Here is an 18,277-nt window from a genome sequence, read left to right on the forward strand (position 1 = left end):
AAGCAATTAAGATTGTTGCAAGATTGCTTCGAGTTCAATATTCCTCGGATTTAGTTCCATTTACAGTTTAAAATATGCAGAATACACTCCCTCTACATAAAATTAACGTTTCTTAAGAAAATAAGGCAAGAACAACAATTCACCATGAGACTGTACACTATTAACAGAAACCTCCAGTTACAAACGCAGGATGCATGCTTGGCGGGCCACTTCCCGCCTGGGGAGGCAGCGCTGCTCCCAGTGGCCTCCAGGTGGCGACAGTTAGCTCATGGCTGAGAAGTCTTTCAAGGGTTCAGTTAAACAGGCTTTAAAGTCAAACTCGTCCTCTGCCTGGCAGTCCACGTTTCTAACTTTCGTGGGTGTGCCACAGTACATGTCGAAGTTATCCTGAGAGCTCGTCTGGGACTCAGAGCTGCTCTCCGCGGATTCCATCTCCATCTCCCCGAGGTCAACAGGACGTATTTCTTGCAAATCACATCCTTCTTCCGCTGGAGGATTCCAAAAATGCAGAGCCACCTTCCAGAGTTTGATCTGCTGGTCCCACGATCCTGGACTATACTTATTGAATTTGTTGGGGGTTTTGGGATGAATGCCAGGCTGTTGAAGGTGCCTTGGGACTTTAATATAGCAATCGTAGGCGATGGTGTTCTTCCCATAGTCGATCTGCTTCTGTCTTCTCATCAGGACACTTTCATCGGTCTCCAAGTCAGCTGGCAATGCTGACATATAGATTCCTTTGAATCCGAACTTCCTAATGATGATTTTCTCTCCCTTCCAAAGTCATTTATGAGGAGTTTGCTTTTATATCTTGCAATTTCGTTGTTAACTCTAGTCCTCATTTCATCTTCTTCGACTGCACTTGCCCAGTCTGAACATCTAGAATGGGGCTTAGGGCCTTTGGGAGTGGTAAAGCTATCGGGTCTGCGGTCGCCCTGCGGCCTCGCAGGGCCCTAGGCGTCCTCGGACTTCCAGTGCCTCTCCTTGGTCGTGTGCTTGCGTCCCAGGCTCCATCTCGCGGCGGGCGGCTGGCTGTCGTCGCCGTCGCAGCGGCTTCCGCACCCGGGGGACTTCGCAGCCGTCAGGCCATGGCGACGCGGCGGGCAGGGTCGTGGAGGCCTGGGGTCCGGCGGTGGCGGTGGCAGCAGCGGAGACCTCCTCTCCGCGCGACGCTGATGGACTCTGTTATTTTTTTTTTTTACTGGTTGTTTTCTTTTATCTTTGTTGGAGTATAATTGCTTCACAATGCTGTGTTCGTTTCTGCTTTATAACAAAGTAAATCAGCTATACATATACATACCTGCCCATATCTCCTCCTTCTTGCGTCTCCCTCCCACCCTCCCTATCCCACCCCTCTAGGTGGTCACAAACACCGAGTTGATCTCCCTGTGCTATGCGATTGCTTCCCACTACCTATCTGTTTTACATTTGGTAGTGTATATATGTCCATGCCACTCTCTCACTTCCCCCAGCTTACCCATCCCCCTCCCCGTGTCCTCAAGTCCACTCTCTACATCTGCGTCTTTATTCCTATCCTGCCCCTAGGTTCCTCAGAACCTTTTTTTTTTAGATTGCATATATATTTGTTAGCATACAGTATTTGTTTCTCTCTTTCTGACTTACTTCACTCTGTATGACAGACTCTAGGTCCATCCACTTCACTATAAATAACTCAATTTCGTTTTTTTATGGCTGAGTAATATTCCATTGTATATATGTGCCACATTTTCTTTATCCATTCATCTGTCAGTGGGCACTTAGGTTGCTTCCATGTACTGCCTATTGTAAAGAGTTGCAATGAACATCGTGGTACCTGACTCCTTTTCAATTATGGTTTTCAGGGTATATGCCAGTAGTGGGATTGCGGGTCGTATGGTAGTTCTATTTTTAGTTTTCTAAGGAACCTCCATACTGTTCTCCATAGTGGCTGTATCAATTTACATTCCCACCAACAGTGCAAGAGGGTTCCCTTTTCTCCACACCCTCTCCAGCATTTATTGTTTGTAGATTTTTTGATGATGGCCATTCTCACTGGTGTGCGGTGATACCTCATTGTAGTTTTGATTTGCATTTCTCTAATGATTAGTGATGCTGAGCATCCTTTCATGTATTTGTTGGCAATCTGTATATCTTCTCTGGAGAAATGTCAATGTAGGTCTTCTGCCCATTTTTGGATTGGGTTGTTTGTTTTTTTAATATTGAGCTACATGAGCTGCTTGGAAATTTTGGAGATTAATCCTTTGCTGGTTGCTTCATTTGCAAATATTTTCTCCCATTCTGAGGGTTGTCTTTTCATCTTGTTTATGTTTTCCTTTGCTATGCAAAAGCTTTTAAGTTTAATTAGGTCCCATTTGTTTATTTTTGTTTTTATTTTCATTTCTCTAGGAGGTGGGCCAGAAAGGATCTTGCTGTGATTTATGTCATAGAGTGTTCTGCCTGTGTTCTCCTCGAAGAGTTTGATAGTGTCTGGCCTTACATTTAGGTCTTTAATCCATTTTGAGTTTATTTTTGTGTATGGTGTTAGGGAGTGATCTAATTTCATTCTTTTACATATAGTTGTCCAATTTTCACAGCACCAATTATTGAGGAAGCTGTCTTTTCTCCATTGTATATTCTTGCCTCCTTTATCAAAGATAAGGAGACCATATGTGCATGGGTTTATCTCTGGGCTTTCTATCCTGTTCCATTGATTTATATTTCTGTTTTTGTGCCAGCACCATACTGTCTTGATTACTGTAGCTTTGTAGTACAGTCTGAAGTCTGGGAGCCTTATTCCTCCAGCTCCATTTTTCTTTCTCAAGATTGCTTTGGCTATTCAGGGTCTTTTGTGTTTTCATACAAATTGAAATTTTTTGTTCTAGTTCTGTGAAAAATGCCATTGGTGGTTAGTTGGATAGGGATTGCCTTGAATCTGTAGATTGCTTTGGGTAGTATAGTCATTTTCACAATGTTGATTCTTCCAGTCCAAGAACATGGTATATCTCTCAATCTGTATCATCTTTAATTTCTTTCATCAGTGTCTTATAGTTTTCTGCATACAGGTCTTTTTTCTCCTTAGGTAGGTTTATTCCTAGGTATTTTATTCTTTTTGTTGCGGTGGTAAATGGGATTGTTTCCTTAATTTCTCTTTCAGATTTTTCATCATTAGTGTATAGGAATGCAAGAGATTTCTGTGCATAATTTTGTATCCTGCTACTTTACCATATTCATTGATTAGCTCTTGTAGTTTTCTGGTAGCATCTTTAGTATTCTCTATGTCTACTATCATGTCATCTGCAAACAGTAACAGCTTTACTTCTCTTCCGATTTGTATTCCTTTTATTTCTTTTTCTTCTCTGATTGCCATGGCTAAAACTTCCAAAACTATGTGGAATAATAGTGGTGAGAGTGGACAACCTTGTCTTTTTCCTGATCTTAGAGGAAATGTTTTCCATTTATCACCATTGAGAATGATGTTGGCTTGTCATATGGCCTTTATTATGTTCAGGTAAGTTCCCTCTATGCCTACTTTCTGGAGGGTTTTTATCACAAATGGGTGTTGAATTTTGTCAAAAGCTTTTTCTGCATCTATTGAGATGATCATATGGTTTTTATTCAATTTGTTAATATGGTTTATCACATTGACTGATTTGCATATATTAAAGAATCCTTGCATCCTGGTGTAAATCCCACTTGATCATGGTGTATGATCCTTTTAATGTGCTGTTGGATTCTGTTTCCTAGTATTTTGTTGAGGATTTTTGCATCTATGTTCATCAGTTATATTGGCCTGTAGTTTTCTTTCTGTGTAACATCTTTGTCTAGTTTTGGTATCTGGGTGATGGTGACCTTGTAGAATGAGTTTGGGAGTGTTCCTCCCTCTGCTATATTTTGGAAGAGTTTGAGAAGGATAGATGTTAGCTCTTTTCTAACTGTTAGAATTCATCTGTGAAGCCATCTGGTCCTGGGCTTTTGTTTGTTGGAAGATTTTTAATCACAGTCTCAATTTCAGTGCTTGTGATTGGTCTGTTTATATTTTCTATTTCTTCCTGGTTTAGTCTCGGAAGGTTGTGCTTTTCTAAGAATTTGTCCATTTCTTCCAGGTTGTCCATTTTATTGGCATATAGTTGCTTGCAGTAATCTCTCCTTATCATTTGTATTTCTGCAGTGTCAGTTGTTACTTCTCCTTTTTCATTTCTAATTCTATTAGTTTGAGTCTTCTCCTTTTTTTTCTTGGTGAGTGTGGCTAATGGTTTACCAATTTCGTTTATCTTCTCAAAGAACCAGCTTTTACTTTTATTGATCTTTGATGTTGTTTCCTTCATTTCTTTTTCATTTATTTTTGATCTGATCTTTATGATTTATTTCCTTCTGCTAACTTAGGAGTTTTCTTGTTCTTCTTTCTCTAATGGCTTTAAGTGTAAGTTAGGTTGTTTATTTGAGATGTTTCTTGTTTCTTGAGGTAGGATTGTATTGCTATAAACTTCGCTCTTAGAACTGCTTTTGCTGCATCCCATAGGTTTTGAGTCGTCGTATTTTCATTGTCATTTGTTTCTAGGTATTTTTTGATTTCCTCTTTGATTTCTTCAGTGAGCTCTTGGTTATTTAGTAGTGTTGTTTAGCCTCCATGTGTTTGTATTTTTTACGGATTTTTTCCTGTAATTGATATCTAGTCTCATAGCATTGTGGTCAGAAAAGATACTTGATATGATTTCAATTTTCTTAAATTTACCAAGGCTTGATTTGTGACCCAAGATATGATCTATCCTGGAGAATGTTCCATGAGCACTTGAGAAAAATGTGTATTCTGTTGTTTTTGGATGGAATGTCCTATAAATATCAATTTAGTCCATCTTGTTTAATGTATCATTTAAAGCTTGTGTTTCCTTATTTATTTTCATTTTGGATGATCTGCCCATTGGTGAAAGTGGGCTGTTAAAGTCCCCTACTATGATTGTGTTACTGTCGATTTCCCCTTTTATGGCTGTTAGTATTTGCCTTATGTATTGAGGTGCTCCTATGTTGGGTCCATAAATATTTACAATTCTTATATCTTCTTCTTGGACTGATCCCTTGATGATTATGTAGTGTCCTTCTTTGTCTCTTGTAATAGTCTTTATTTTAAAGTCTATTTTGTCTAATATGAGAATTGCTACTCCACCTTTCTTTTGATTTCCATTTGAATGGAATAACTTTTTCCATCCCCTCACTTTCAGTGTGTATGTGTCCCTAGGTCTGAAGTGGGTCTCTTGTAGACAGCATATATATGGGTCTTGTTTTTGTATCCATTCAGCCAGTCTGTGTCTTTTGGTTGGAGCATTTAATCCATTTACATTTAAGGTAGTTATCGATATGTATGTTCCTATTACCATTTTAATTGTTTTGGGTTTGTTATTGTAGGTCTTTTCCTTTTCTTGAGTTTCCTGCCTAAAGAAGTTCCTTTAGCATTTGTTTTAAAGCTGGCTTGGTGATGCTGAATTCTCTTAGCTTTTGCTTGTCTATAGAGGTTTTAATTTCTCTGTCGAATCTGAATGAGATCCTTGCTGGGTAGAGTAATCTTGGTTGTAGGTTTTTCCCTTTCATCACTTTAAATATGTCCTACACTCCCTTCTGGCTTGCAGAGTTTGTGCTGCAAGATCAGCTGTTAACCTTTTGGGGATTCCCTTGTATGTTATTTGTTGCTTTTCTCTTGCTGCTTTTAGTATTTTTTCTTTGTATTTAATTTTTGATAGTTCGATTAATATGTGTCGTGCCGTGTTTCTCCTTGGATTTATCCTGTATGGGACTCTCTGCACTTCCTGGACTTGATTGACTATTTCCTTTCCCATTTTAGGCAAGTTTTCAACTATAATCTCTTCAAATATTTTCTCATTCCCTTTCTTTTTCTCTTCTTCTTCTGGGACCCCTATAATTAGAATGTTGGTGTGTTTAATGTTGTCCCAGAGGTCTCTGAGACTATCCTCAATTCTTTTCATTCTTTTTTCTTTATTCTGCTCTGCAGTAGTTATTTCCACTATTTTATCTTCCAGGTCATTTATCCGTTCTTCTGCCTCAGGTATTCTGCTATTGATTCCTTCTACAAAATTTTTAATTTCATTTATTAGGTTGTTCATCATTGTTTGTTTGCTCTTTAGTTCCTCTAGGTCCTTATTAATCATTTCTTGTATTTTCTCCATTCTATTTCCAAGATTTTGTATCATCTTTACTATCATTACTCTGAATTTTTTTTCAGGTAGACTGCCTACTTCCTTTTCATTTGTTTGGTCTGGTGGGTTTTTACCTTGCTCCTTCCACTGCTGTGTGTTTCTCTGTCTTCTCATTTTGCTTACCTTACTGTGTTTGGGGTCTCCTTTTTGCAGCATGCATGTTCTTAGTTCCCGTTGTTTTTGGTGTCTGCCCCTAGTGGCTAAGGTTGTTTCAGTGGGTTGTGTAGGCTTTCTAATGGAGGAGACTGGTGCCAGTGTTCTGGTGGATGAGGCTGGATCTTGTCTTTCTGGTGGGCAGGACCGCGTCTGGTGGTGTGTTTTGGGGTGTCTGTGACTTTATTATGATTTTAGGCAGCCTCTCTGCTAATAGGTGGGGTTGTGTTCCTGTCTTGCTAGTTGTTTGGCATAGGGTGTCCATCACTGTAGCTTGCTGGTCGTTGAGTGGAGCTGGGTCTTAGCATTGAGATGGAGATCTTTGGGGGAGCTTTTGCCATTTGATATTACATGGAGCTGGGAGGTCTCTGTTAGACCAATGTCCTGAACCTGGTTCTCCCAACTCAGAGTCACAAGCATGACATCTGGCTGGAGCACCAAGATCCTGTCAGCTACACAGCTCAGAAATAATGGAGAAAAGGAAAGAAAGAAAGGGGGGGGAGAGGAAGGAGGGAGGGAGGGAGAGAGAGAATGAAGGAAAGAAAGAAAGAGAAAGAAAGAAAGAAAGAAAAAAAGAAAGAAAGAAAGAAAGGAAAGGAATAATAAAATAAAATAACATTATTAAAAATAATTTTAAAAAATTAAAAAGTAATAAAAAAGAAAGAAAAGAGCAACCCAACCAAAAAAACAAATCTACCAATGATAACAAGTGCTAAAAACTCTACAAAAAAAACAGACAGACAGAACCCTAGGACAAATGGTAAAAGCAAAGCTATACAGACAGAATCACACAAAGAAGCATACACATACACACTCACAAAAAGAGAAAAAGGAAACATTATATATATATATATATATATATATGTATATATTAAAAAAATGGAAGAGAGCAACCAAATCAATAAACAAATCTACCAGTGATAATAAAGTCTAAATACTAAACTAAGATAAACATAAATCCAGGAACAGATTAGATACAGAAAGCAAACCCCAAGTCTACAATTGCTCCCAAAATCCACTGCCTCAATTTTGGGAAGATTCGTTGTCTATTCAAGTATTCCAGAGATGCAGGGTACATCAAGTTGATTGTGGAGATTTAATCCACTACTCCTGAGGCTGCTGGGAGAGATTTCCCTTTCTCTTCTTTGTTCACACAGCTCCTGGGGTTCAGCTTTGGATCTGGCCCTGCCTCTGCGTGTAGGTCACCTGTTACAGGATGGGGTTAAAGTAGCAGCTGATTAGGGGGCTCTGGCTTACTCAGGCCAGAGGGTGGGAGGGGTATGGAATGTGGGGTGAGCCTGCGGTGGCAGAGCCTGGCATGACGTTGCAACAGCCTGAGGCGCGCTGTGTGTTCTCCTGGGGAAGTTGTCCCTGGATCATGGAACCCTGGCAGTGGCGGGCTGCACAGGCTCCCAGGAGGGGAGGTGTGGATAGTGACCTGTGCTTGCACACAGGCTTCTTGGTGGCTGCAGCAGCAGCCTTAGCGTTTCATGCCCGTCTCTGGTGTCCGCTCTGATAGCCGCAGCTTGCACCCGTCTCTGGAGCTCGTTTAGGTGGTGCTCTGAATCCCCTCTCCGTCTGCACCCCGAAGGAATGGTCTCTTGCCTCTTAGGCAGTTCCAGACTTTTTCCTGGACTCCCTCCCGGCTAGCTGTGGTGCACTAGCCCCCTTCAGGCTGTGTTCACGCAGCCAACTCCAGTCCTCTCCCTGGGATCCGACCTCTGAAGCCCGAGCCTCAGCTCCCAGCCCCCACCCATCCTGGCAAGTGAGCATACAAGCCTCTCAGGCTGGTGAGTGCTGGTCAGCACCAATCCTGTGTGGAAATCTCTCCACTTTGCCCTCTGCACCGCTATTGCTGTGCTCTCCTCCGTGGCTCTGAAGCCTTCCCCTGCCATCCCCTGTCTCCGCCAGTGAAGGAGCTTCCTAGTGTGTGGAAACTTTTCCTCCTTCACAGCTCCCTCCCAGGGGTGCAGGTCCTGTCCCTATTCTTTTCTCTGTTTTTTCTTTTTTCCTTTGCCCTACCCAGGTATGTGGGGAGTTTCTTGCCTTGGGGAAGTCAGGTCTTCTGCCAGCATTCAGTAGGTGTTCTGTAGGAGTTGTTCCACATGTAGATGTATTTCTGATGTATTTGTGGAAAGGAAGGTGACCTCCACGTCTTACTCCTCCGCCATCTTGAAGGTCTCTCATAAGCAGAGGTTTTGATTTGATAAATCTTTTTTTCTTTTTTAATAGAACTAAGGGTAAAACTTTTTAAAATAAGCTGGACATTAGAAAGTTCCCAAATTTGTTAATGTGCGCAGTTCTTTTTTTTTTGGCCTCACTGTGTGGCTTGTGGGATCTTAGTTCCCCAACTAGGGATTGAACCTGGGCCCATGGCAGTGAAAGAGCTGAGTCCTAACCACTAAACCACCAGGGAATTCCCATTAATGTGCCCAGTTCTAACTGTATGTTTCCCAAGTTTGTTTTTAGAAACCCAGAGTGCATCCCTCTATATACATATAATTTTGAAACGGTTGTTAAGTTCCTGGATCTAACATAGGGCAAGCCACAGCAGCCTATTTTTATTATAGGTGAACCTTGAAGAAAGGCCTTGCATGTTTTCTTAGGTCAGACTCCCAAGGCAATAGAAATAAAAGCAAAAATAAACAAATGGCACCTAATCAAACTTATAAGCTTTTGCACAGCAAAGGAAACCATAAACAAAATGAAAAGACAACCTAACGGTATGGGAGAAAATACTTACAAACTATACACTGACAAGGGCTTAAGTTCCAAAATATACACAGTTCATGCAACTCAATATCAGAAACACAAACAACCCAATCAAAAAATGGGCAGAAGACCTAAACAGACATTTCTCCAAAGAAGACGTACAGATGGCCACAAGTACGTGAAAAGATGTTCAGCATCACTAATTATTAGAGAAATACAAATCAAAAGTACAGTGAGGTATCTCCTCTCAGCGTTCAGAATAGCCATCATTAAAAAGTCTACGGGGACTTCCCTGGTGGTCCAGTGGTTAAGAATCCACCTTCCAATGCAAGGGACTTGGGTTTGATCCCTGGTTGGGGAGCTAAGATCCCACATGCCACAGGGCAACTGAGCCCACATGCCAAAACTACAGAGCCCATGCGCTCTAGAGCCCACGCAGCCCAACTAGAGAGAAGCTTGTGTGCCGCAATGAAGAGCCCACGTGCCACAACAAAAGAGCCCATGTGCTGCAACTAAGACCTGATGCAGCCAAAAATAAATAAATATTTTTTTTAAAAAATCAAACGTCTACAAATAACAAAAGCTGGAGAGCTTGTGGAGAAAAGAGAACCCTCCTACACTGATGGCCAGAATGTAAATTGGTGCAGGAACTATGAGAGGGTCCTCAAAAAACTAAAAATAGAACTACTGTATGATCCAGCAATCCCACTCCTGAGCATATATCTGTAGAAAACGCTAATTCAAAAAGATACGTGCACCCCAATGTTCATTGCAGCACTATTTACAATAGCCAAGACATGGAACCAACCTAAATGTCCATCAACAGAGGAATGGATAAAGAAGATGTGGTACATATATACAGTGGAATACTACTCAGCCATAAAAAAGGAGTGAAGTAATGCCATTTTCAGCAATGTGCATGGACCTAGAGATTATCATACTAAGTGAAGTAAGCCAGAAAGAGGAAGACAAATACCATATGACGTTACTTATATGTGGAATCTAAAATATGATACAAATGAATTTATTTACAAAACAACAGACTCACAGACGTAGAAAACAAACTTATGGTTACCCAAGGAGAAAGGGGGTGAGGGAGGGATAAATTAGGAGTTTGGAACTAGCAGATAAAAACTACTATATATAAAATAGATAAACAATAAGGTCCTACTGTATAACACAGGGAACTATATTTAATATTCTATAATAAACCATAATGGAAAAGAATATGAAAAAGTATATATGTGTATACATATATATATATATATATATATGCTTATACAGAAGATAGAAGTGGAAAAGGAAAAAAAAGAATTTTCTCCATTTTTCTGGGAAAATTCCAAACCTAGGCAGAATTCTGAAGTGAGCATGTCACGTGAGACTTCTCCCCTTCTCTGAACACATTTTTCTTGTTTCTTTCTTTACTACAGACCTGGCACCCAGTGCCTTGTTGAATTAGACTGAAGTGCACAGTGGTGTGCTTGATGTAATGTGGCCAACAACCTCTTCCAGTAGATGATGCTAACCAGGAAGGGAGATGAATTTGCCCTGTCAGGCCTCTTCTTGGTGTGTTCTGTATGGACTGCCTCCCTCCTAGAGTAAATACATCAACTTAAAAGAGGAACATAGAAGATTGCAGATGAAAAAACAGACAGTAATATACATGCTGTGAGCATTTGTGGGCAGCATCACATAGATAATGTAAGAGCAGAAGTCATGTTTTAAGAGATCTGAAAAGTATTCCAGAGAAGTTGGATGAAGTAACAAAATAAAGCATAAAGCTCTAAGAAAGAGGGAAATAATGTTAAAGATACAAAAATGGAGGATAAGTTGAGAATTCACAGAATATACTTGAAGAGAAGAAAAAATTTTTAATAAGGAATGAAATAAAAGAAGCCAGATAAATGAATGAGAATGTTTAAACAGGTTCCAGGTATTGATCATGTTATGTGTATGTTAGTTATACATGTTTCCTATGAACAGATGTATAGGACAATAGACACAGAGGGTTTTTTCCATGATTATATGAAAGTAAAAGGTGAAAATAAAGAAAGAACAATGGTGTGAATGAAAGAGGCTGTGTGTATCCACTTGCTTTATCTTCCCTCCTGGCTTAATGTAGGAACCCACCTGGGCTAAGCTGCGAGCTTGGACTTGTGTTTCCTTGGCCCAAGAGGACTGGCACATATCAGCAGATGCCTCACCATAAAAGGGGCTTCACCACTCCAGTCTATGTTTTTTTTTTTTTTTTTTTTCGATACGCGGGCCTCTCACTGTTGTGGCCTCTTCCGTTGCGGAGCACAGGCTCTGGATGCACAGGCTCAGCGGCCATAGCTCACGGGCCCAGCCGCTCTGCGGCATGTGGGATCTTCCCGGACCGGGGCACGAACCCGTGTCCCCTGCATCGGCAGGCGGACTCTCAACCACTGCGCCACCTGGGAAACCCCAGTCTGTGTTTTATATATATATAAATTTATTTATTTTTGGCTTTGTTGAGTCTTCGTTGCTGCGCCCAGGCTTTCTCTAGTTTTGCGGCGAGGGGGGGCTGCTCTTCTTTGCGGTGCACAGGCTTCTCATTGTGGTGGCTTCTCTTGTGGCAGAGCACGGGCTGTAGGTGCACAGGCTTCAGTAGTTGTGGCGCATGGGCTCAGTAGTTGTGGCTTGCAGGCTCTAGAGCATGGGCTCAGTAGTTGTGGTGCATGAGCTTAGTTGCTCTGCGGCATGTGGGATCTTCCTGGACCAGGGCTCGAACCTGTGTGCCCTGCATTGGCAGGCGGATTCTTAACCACTGAGCCACCAGGGAAGTCCCACCACTCCAGTCTTGAGCACCTTGGAGTTCCTGCTTTCCCTTAGATTTTGACTGGGGCAAAATATGGTGAGTGAATCAAGCTACACGTTTCCTCTGCTGAAGGCTTTAAAAAAATAATAGGTAGAAAGTGTTCCACTGAAGAAAGACTTAAAAATGGAAAGGAACACCCAGGACATGGTGAAATGTTCTTCCATGAAAACAATAACAACACCTGAATAGGATAACCAGGAATTTTGTGTAGAAAGAAGTATCCAAAAATTAACCATAAAATTGATATATTCAAAGATGAAGTTAATGATCTTTAGGAGGCACCAGCTGTAGATAATAGAATAACTAGGACAAGCTAGGAATATAATGTGAATTTATATAGCTGTTTAAGAGTCTCTCACCTACTGAGAGACTAAAAGCTAAACACAAAAGAGTACATACTGTGTGATTCCATTTGAATATGAAATTCTAGATTAAGGAAGATTTATCTGTAATGATGGAAATCAGATCAGTGGTTAGGAGTGGTGATTAACTGCAAAGGGGTACAGGGAATTCTCTGGGGATAAAGAAATGTTCTGTATCTTGATTAGGATGGTGGTAACAAGTGTATATTCATTTGTCCAAACTCTTTGACCTATACACATGGGTGCATTTTTAATGTAAATTTATGTCTCCGTTTTTTAAAAAAGATTAACAAAGTCTAAGATAATTTTTTCTTAGAAAGTTTTTCTTGGATGTCTTGTATTAATAAGAAATATATGGTTTTTAATGGTTTGTGAACCACAAATTATAAAACACAGCAGTCTAATTACTGGTGTCTCTTTTTCTGAGCATTTTTGAAGCAAAAGTAGAATACAAACTACTGGGAAGATGCTGATGTATTGTCCAGGGAGCAGGAACTGGTCTAAGAAGAATGAGGCCACCAAACACACTTCAAGAAACACTACTGCATGGTTAAGGATCCGCCTGCCAATGCAGGGGACACAGGTTCGATCCCTGGTCCGGGAAGATCCCACATGCCGCAGAGCAACTAAGCCTGTGTGCCACAACTACTGAGCCTGTATTCTAGAGCCTGGGAGCCACAGCTACTGAGCCTGCGTGCCACAACTACTGAAGCCCGCGTGCCTAAAGCCTATGCTCTGCAACAAGAGAAGCCACTGCAAGGAGAAGCCCACACACCACAACAAAGAGCAGCCCTTGCTTGCCAGAACTAGAGAAAGCCTGCACGCAGCAACGAAGACCCAATTCAGCCAAAAAAATGAACAAATAAATTAAAATAAATAAATTTATTTAAAACAAAAAAAAGAAACACTGCTGCAGCCCATCTAACTGTGGTGTACTGTGTGAAGCTCTGGTCCTCTGTGGGGCCAAATCTCTGTCCCTTTTGTATCTTGGTGAAAAATCCCATTGCTGATTTAAAAAAAAAAAACAAAACTCAGATATTTGTCTATTTCTTTTTTTTTTTTTTTTTTTCTTTTTGCGGTACGCGGGCCTCTCACTGTTGTGGCCTCTCCCGTTGCGGAGCACAGGCTTCAGACACGCAAGCTCAGCGGCCATGGCTCACGGGCCCAGCCGCTCCGTGACATGTGGGATCTTCCCGGACCGGGGCACGAACCGGCAGGCGGACTCTCAACCACTGCGCCACAAGGGAAGCCCCAACTTTTACATTTGTAATACCTAAATAGCAAAGAATGCTCATTATGATGGTGTTGAATAGTAGCTTTCTTTTTAAAGGTTGTCTTACTTTAAAAGATTATTCATACTCATGCTGAAAAGATATTATAATGAAAATATTATAAAATTAATATATCACTAGACCAGGATTAATATCTTGGAATAATACATCATCTACTTAGACTGTTGGGACAACATATCAGTTGTAGCTAAGCAATTCCATTTACCAAAAGAAAGGGGGGAAATTCCTAAAATGTGTTCTGCATCAGCATATCCCCTGCCAACTCCCATTCTTCTGGTAATGGGTTGTAAGGCCCTAACAAGAAGAGTGGACTCACAGGAAAGTTGTCAGCAGTCAGACCCCAGGAGCACTGAGGCAGATGTCTCTTCCTTCTGATGACAGTACTACCTCTAATACTCCATGTCTGTGTCTCTGTTCAGAATACCCCCAGAGTTTGTTGGTGGTGCCACCCAGTACAAGGACCCCTACAGTGTAGCATTCTCACACCACTGGCTCACTCCCAGCTGGCCTATATTGATAGTTGCTTTTGGCCAGGATAGGTTTCCTGCCTCTGGTGGCCAGGTTGGCAGGTCACTTGACACAAAGCTTAGCAGTGTGTGCAGAGGAGCTCCTGAGGAAGGAGCATTTAGTTTGGTAGAATCCTCTACAGAGACTTGATCTTTGCTAGGGCATCTTTTATGTTATCTACTAATCTTCTTAATGTCATCCCTCTCCCCGACCCCTCGCCAAATACACACACACACACACACACACATTATAGCCTTAGTATTTTGCCCTCTTAGAGTTTTCAGACACTTCAGTATCTATCATCTCATTTTATCCTTCCAGGAATCCCTTGAAGATAGGATAAGCATTGTCCCATTGATAATGGGACAGATGGACCAAGTACTGACATCTAGCTAGTGACATCCTGGGAACAACACAGAAAGTTGCCGACTGCAAACCAGTCCCTTTTTCCACCATAAAAGTTTCCATCTGTTTGCCTATTTCTTCTCTATTAGCCCTCCCAGGATGTACATTTAATCTCTTATTTCCTAAGGTGAGAGTTACTTTACCAAGCCAAATTTGTCTGGTGAGGGGTATTTCTAAAGGACTGAAGGATAGTCATCTAAGTCTTGACTGTAGGAAGAGTCATTAAGTGAAGCCCTGTCAGCAGTATGGAAGAATTGTGTTTTGGCAGCTGTAATTTTCTTATAGCTGTACAATATATGTGCTAGATATATTTAGTAAAGTACTGCTTAACTCCTTCCTTCTCTTCCAAGAATGTCTGAGTGTAAGAAAAAGGAAATTACATATTTGAATAAAAGCACTTGCAGAAAATGGTTGAATGTTCAAAACTAAATATTATCCATTATTTATGCTTGGAATTCCTTAGGCGTTTCCATGGGATGCAGTAGGTCTTTACAGTTCCTGGTATAAGTTATTAAAAGTTGGAAATTAAAGTAATAATAACACTGAGGCTTCAGATACAACCAGTCAGTATCTCAATGTTGTCTATAATATAAATATACTCTTCCAGGAACCAACAAGGACACGAAAGATCTGCAAACACATTTGTAATGTACCTTGTATAAATAAAAGTAGAAGCATTTTGTTTGGAGGAGTTTAGTTTTGTTTTGATTTTGGCAGTAGTCATAGTTGTAATCCAGTTACCATTATGTGGTCTTGATAATCAAGACTGGTAGTTGCTCTTTATTTTGTAATGAATCAAAATGACAAGGAAAGTTCAAGCATGAAGGTATGATGAGCCACTTTATTACTATAGCTCATCACCTAAAGAACGGGGCAACCTCCATTCATGGAATTTTAACTGTGTAGTGATCAGTAGGTAGTAGCAATCTAATTGACAAAAATAGTCCCCTTTTTAGTGCTTAAACAATATTTGCTGTTTTTTTTATTATAAAGACTAGAGCATATGAGCCAAGGGCACTGGCTTTGGAGTTGGAGAGGCCTTGACTCCCATACATACTTGGTTAGTCATGGCTATGTGACCAAAACTCTAAGTTTTGGTTTCCTTATCTATAAAATGGGGGAGATGTTATGGTACCTATAGAAATTTTATGTAAGAATTAAATAAAATAAAGCCAGTAAAATGCTTAGAACAAGGCCTGATTTTTTTTTTTTTTTTTTTTTTTTGGCCATGCCACGCAGCTTGCAAGATCTCAGTTCCCTGACTAGGTATTGAACCCCTGCCCCCGGCAATGGAAGCACAGAGTATTAACCACTGGACCGCCAGGGAATTCTCCTGAGTCTGATTTAATAAAGTGTTTTTAAAAAAAAAAAAAAAGAAGAAAATCAAAATGGCTAGTAAACCACAAGTCATTATTAACATTTTGATATGTTGGCTTTCAGGCTTTTTTCTGCTACACACACACATACACACAAACACACACACACACACACCTATATGTACACATATATTTCCATATATAATCCACCTTTTTTTTAACCCTTTGCAAAATCGGGATCATATTTTATATACAATTTATATCCTGCTTAATTTTCCCATATATCTTTATTAAAATTTAAAATTTATTGAAAACAGGTTTTCATGACCAAACAATATTGTAACATATGACTCTATATAATTATTTAATCATTATCTCCTTGTGAGATATCTAAGTTATTGCCAATATTTTACCATATTATTACTTTAAAGATTAAAGAGTTTTTAAAATCTTAACCTTTTTTTCCTTTTTACTTCTTTGATGTTGAACATTTTCATTTATTGATGTTTATTGATTATTGGCATTATTTCAGTGAAATAATGCCAGTACCTCTCTGTGAATACCTTTTTGTAAAGCTTTTTAGGTAGGATCTCAAGCTTCTGGAGCAGTGCCAGGTACATAATAAGTACTGAATAAATATTTGTGGCATGATTAATGAATTAATGGCATGGATATTAACCCTGTCTATCATATTTGTTTCAAGCCTTAAGGAAAAATTTGCCTTTGTACATGCACAAAGATAATGCTATCTTGGTTTTTAGTCTTTATAACCTAATTTTTTCCCATTCTTTTCTTTCCCCACAGTTCATCCATGAGCTCGGATTTCCCACATTACAACTTCAGGATGCCTAATATTGGATTCCAGAATCTGCCACTCAACATATATATTGTGGTTTTTGGCACTGCTATATTTGTCTTCATCCTTAGTTTACTCTTCTGTTGCTACTTGATTAGGTAATCAATTTTCATTCTGTGTTGCTTCAATATATGTTAAGCAATCAATAATAAATCAACTTTCTGCCCTCAGGATAAAATGTTTTATACATATGATAATTAGCAAATTTTCTAAAATTAAGGTGGCTTAACATTTTAACCTTCTGTGAGTTACTAATCAGTAAAACACCTTTATTCAGTCTTCAGTTTTATCTGCTGAGGAGATATTTTGCACTAGAGGAGAAAATTGTCCACATTTGTTTTCCTAACGTATTAGAACCTAACCTAATAACACTTACGTTATTGTCCCCAAGATTTAATCTACTTTAACAGAAATTTCAAGATTGCTTTTCAGGAGGGTGTTAGCTACAGTCATTAGGGATCAGAAAACAATGTCCAAACAAGATACAAGACCTTAAACAGATATTTGTGGTTTCTCAAGAATATCTGAAGCTTCCATTTGCTGGTGAATTGGTCAGGTGTACAGGTGATTGATTATCTGCATAAAACACTATTTGACAAGCTCTGTAGCACATGTACAGACAAGTGATAAAGGATGAAATACCCACTAGAACGAGTAATGGATTTGGCCAGTAAACTTTCATGGTTGACTGACTCATAATTGCTTAAGCAAGCATTTTTCTCTTTCTAAGGTTTTTCTTTTCCTTAGTTATATATATACATATATCACCATATCTCTTCCCTCTTGCATCTCCCTCCCTCCCACCCTCCATATCCTACCCCTCCAGGTGGTCACAAAGCACCGAGCTGATCTCCCTGTGCTATGTGGCTGCTTCCCACTAGCTATCTACCTTAGGTTTGGTAGTGTATATATGTCCATGCCTCTCTCTCGCTCTGTCACAGGTTACCCTTCCCCCTCCCCATATCCTCAAGTCCATTCTCTAGTAGGTCTGTGTCTTTATTCCTGTCTTACTCCTAGGTTCTTCATGACATTTTTTTTTCTTAAATTCCATATATATGTGTTAGCATACGGTATTTGTCGTTCTCTTTCTGACTTACTTCACTCTGTACGACAGACTCTGGGTCTATCCACCTCATTACAAATAGCTCAATTTCGTTTCTTTTTATGGCAGAGTAATATTCCATTTTATATATGTGCCACATCATCTTTATCCATTCTTCTGATGATGGACACTTAGGTTGTTTCCATCTCCAGGCTATTGTAAATAGAGCTGCCTTGAACATTTTGGTACATGACTCTTTTTGAATTATGGTTTTCTGAGGTTATGTGCCCAGTAGTGGGATTGCTGGGTCATATGGTAGTTCTATTTGTAGTTTTTTAAGGAACCTCCATACTGTTCTCCATAGTGGCTGTACCAATTCACATTCCCACCAGCAGTGCAGGAGTGTTCCCTTTTCTCCACACCCTCTCCAGCATTTATTGTTTCTAGATTTTTTGATGATGGCCATTCTGACTGGTGTGAGATGATATCTCATTGTAGTTTTGACTTGCATTTCTCTAATGATTAATGATGTTGAGCATTCTTTCATGTGTTTGTTGGGAGTCTGTATATCTTCTTTGGAGAAATGTCTATTTAGGTCTTCTGCCCATTTT

The 18,277-nt window shown here is 40.0% G+C and overlaps 1 protein-coding gene and 1 pseudogene across 1 annotated transcript in view; one reads left to right on the forward strand and one right to left on the reverse strand.

Annotated features, from left to right (window-relative positions):
• Positions 1 to 261: 261 nt before the first annotated feature.
• LOC136135382 (histone RNA hairpin-binding protein pseudogene) lies at positions 262 to 8,506 on the reverse strand (annotated as a pseudogene).
• An 8,073-nt stretch (positions 8,507 to 16,579) lies between these two features.
• The window catches only part of RNF24 (ring finger protein 24), a 42,434-nt gene continuing 40,736 nt past the window's right edge, over positions 16,580 to 18,277 (forward strand). The window contains exon 1 of the mRNA XM_065893107.1: positions 16,580 to 16,722. Coding sequence (XP_065749179.1) covers positions 16,580 to 16,722 — 143 coding nt within the window. The remainder of the gene's footprint in view (positions 16,723 to 18,277) is intronic.

This window comes from Phocoena phocoena, chromosome 15 (assembly GCF_963924675.1).
Source record: "Phocoena phocoena chromosome 15, mPhoPho1.1, whole genome shotgun sequence".
Lineage (NCBI taxonomy): Eukaryota > Metazoa > Chordata > Mammalia > Artiodactyla > Phocoenidae > Phocoena > Phocoena phocoena.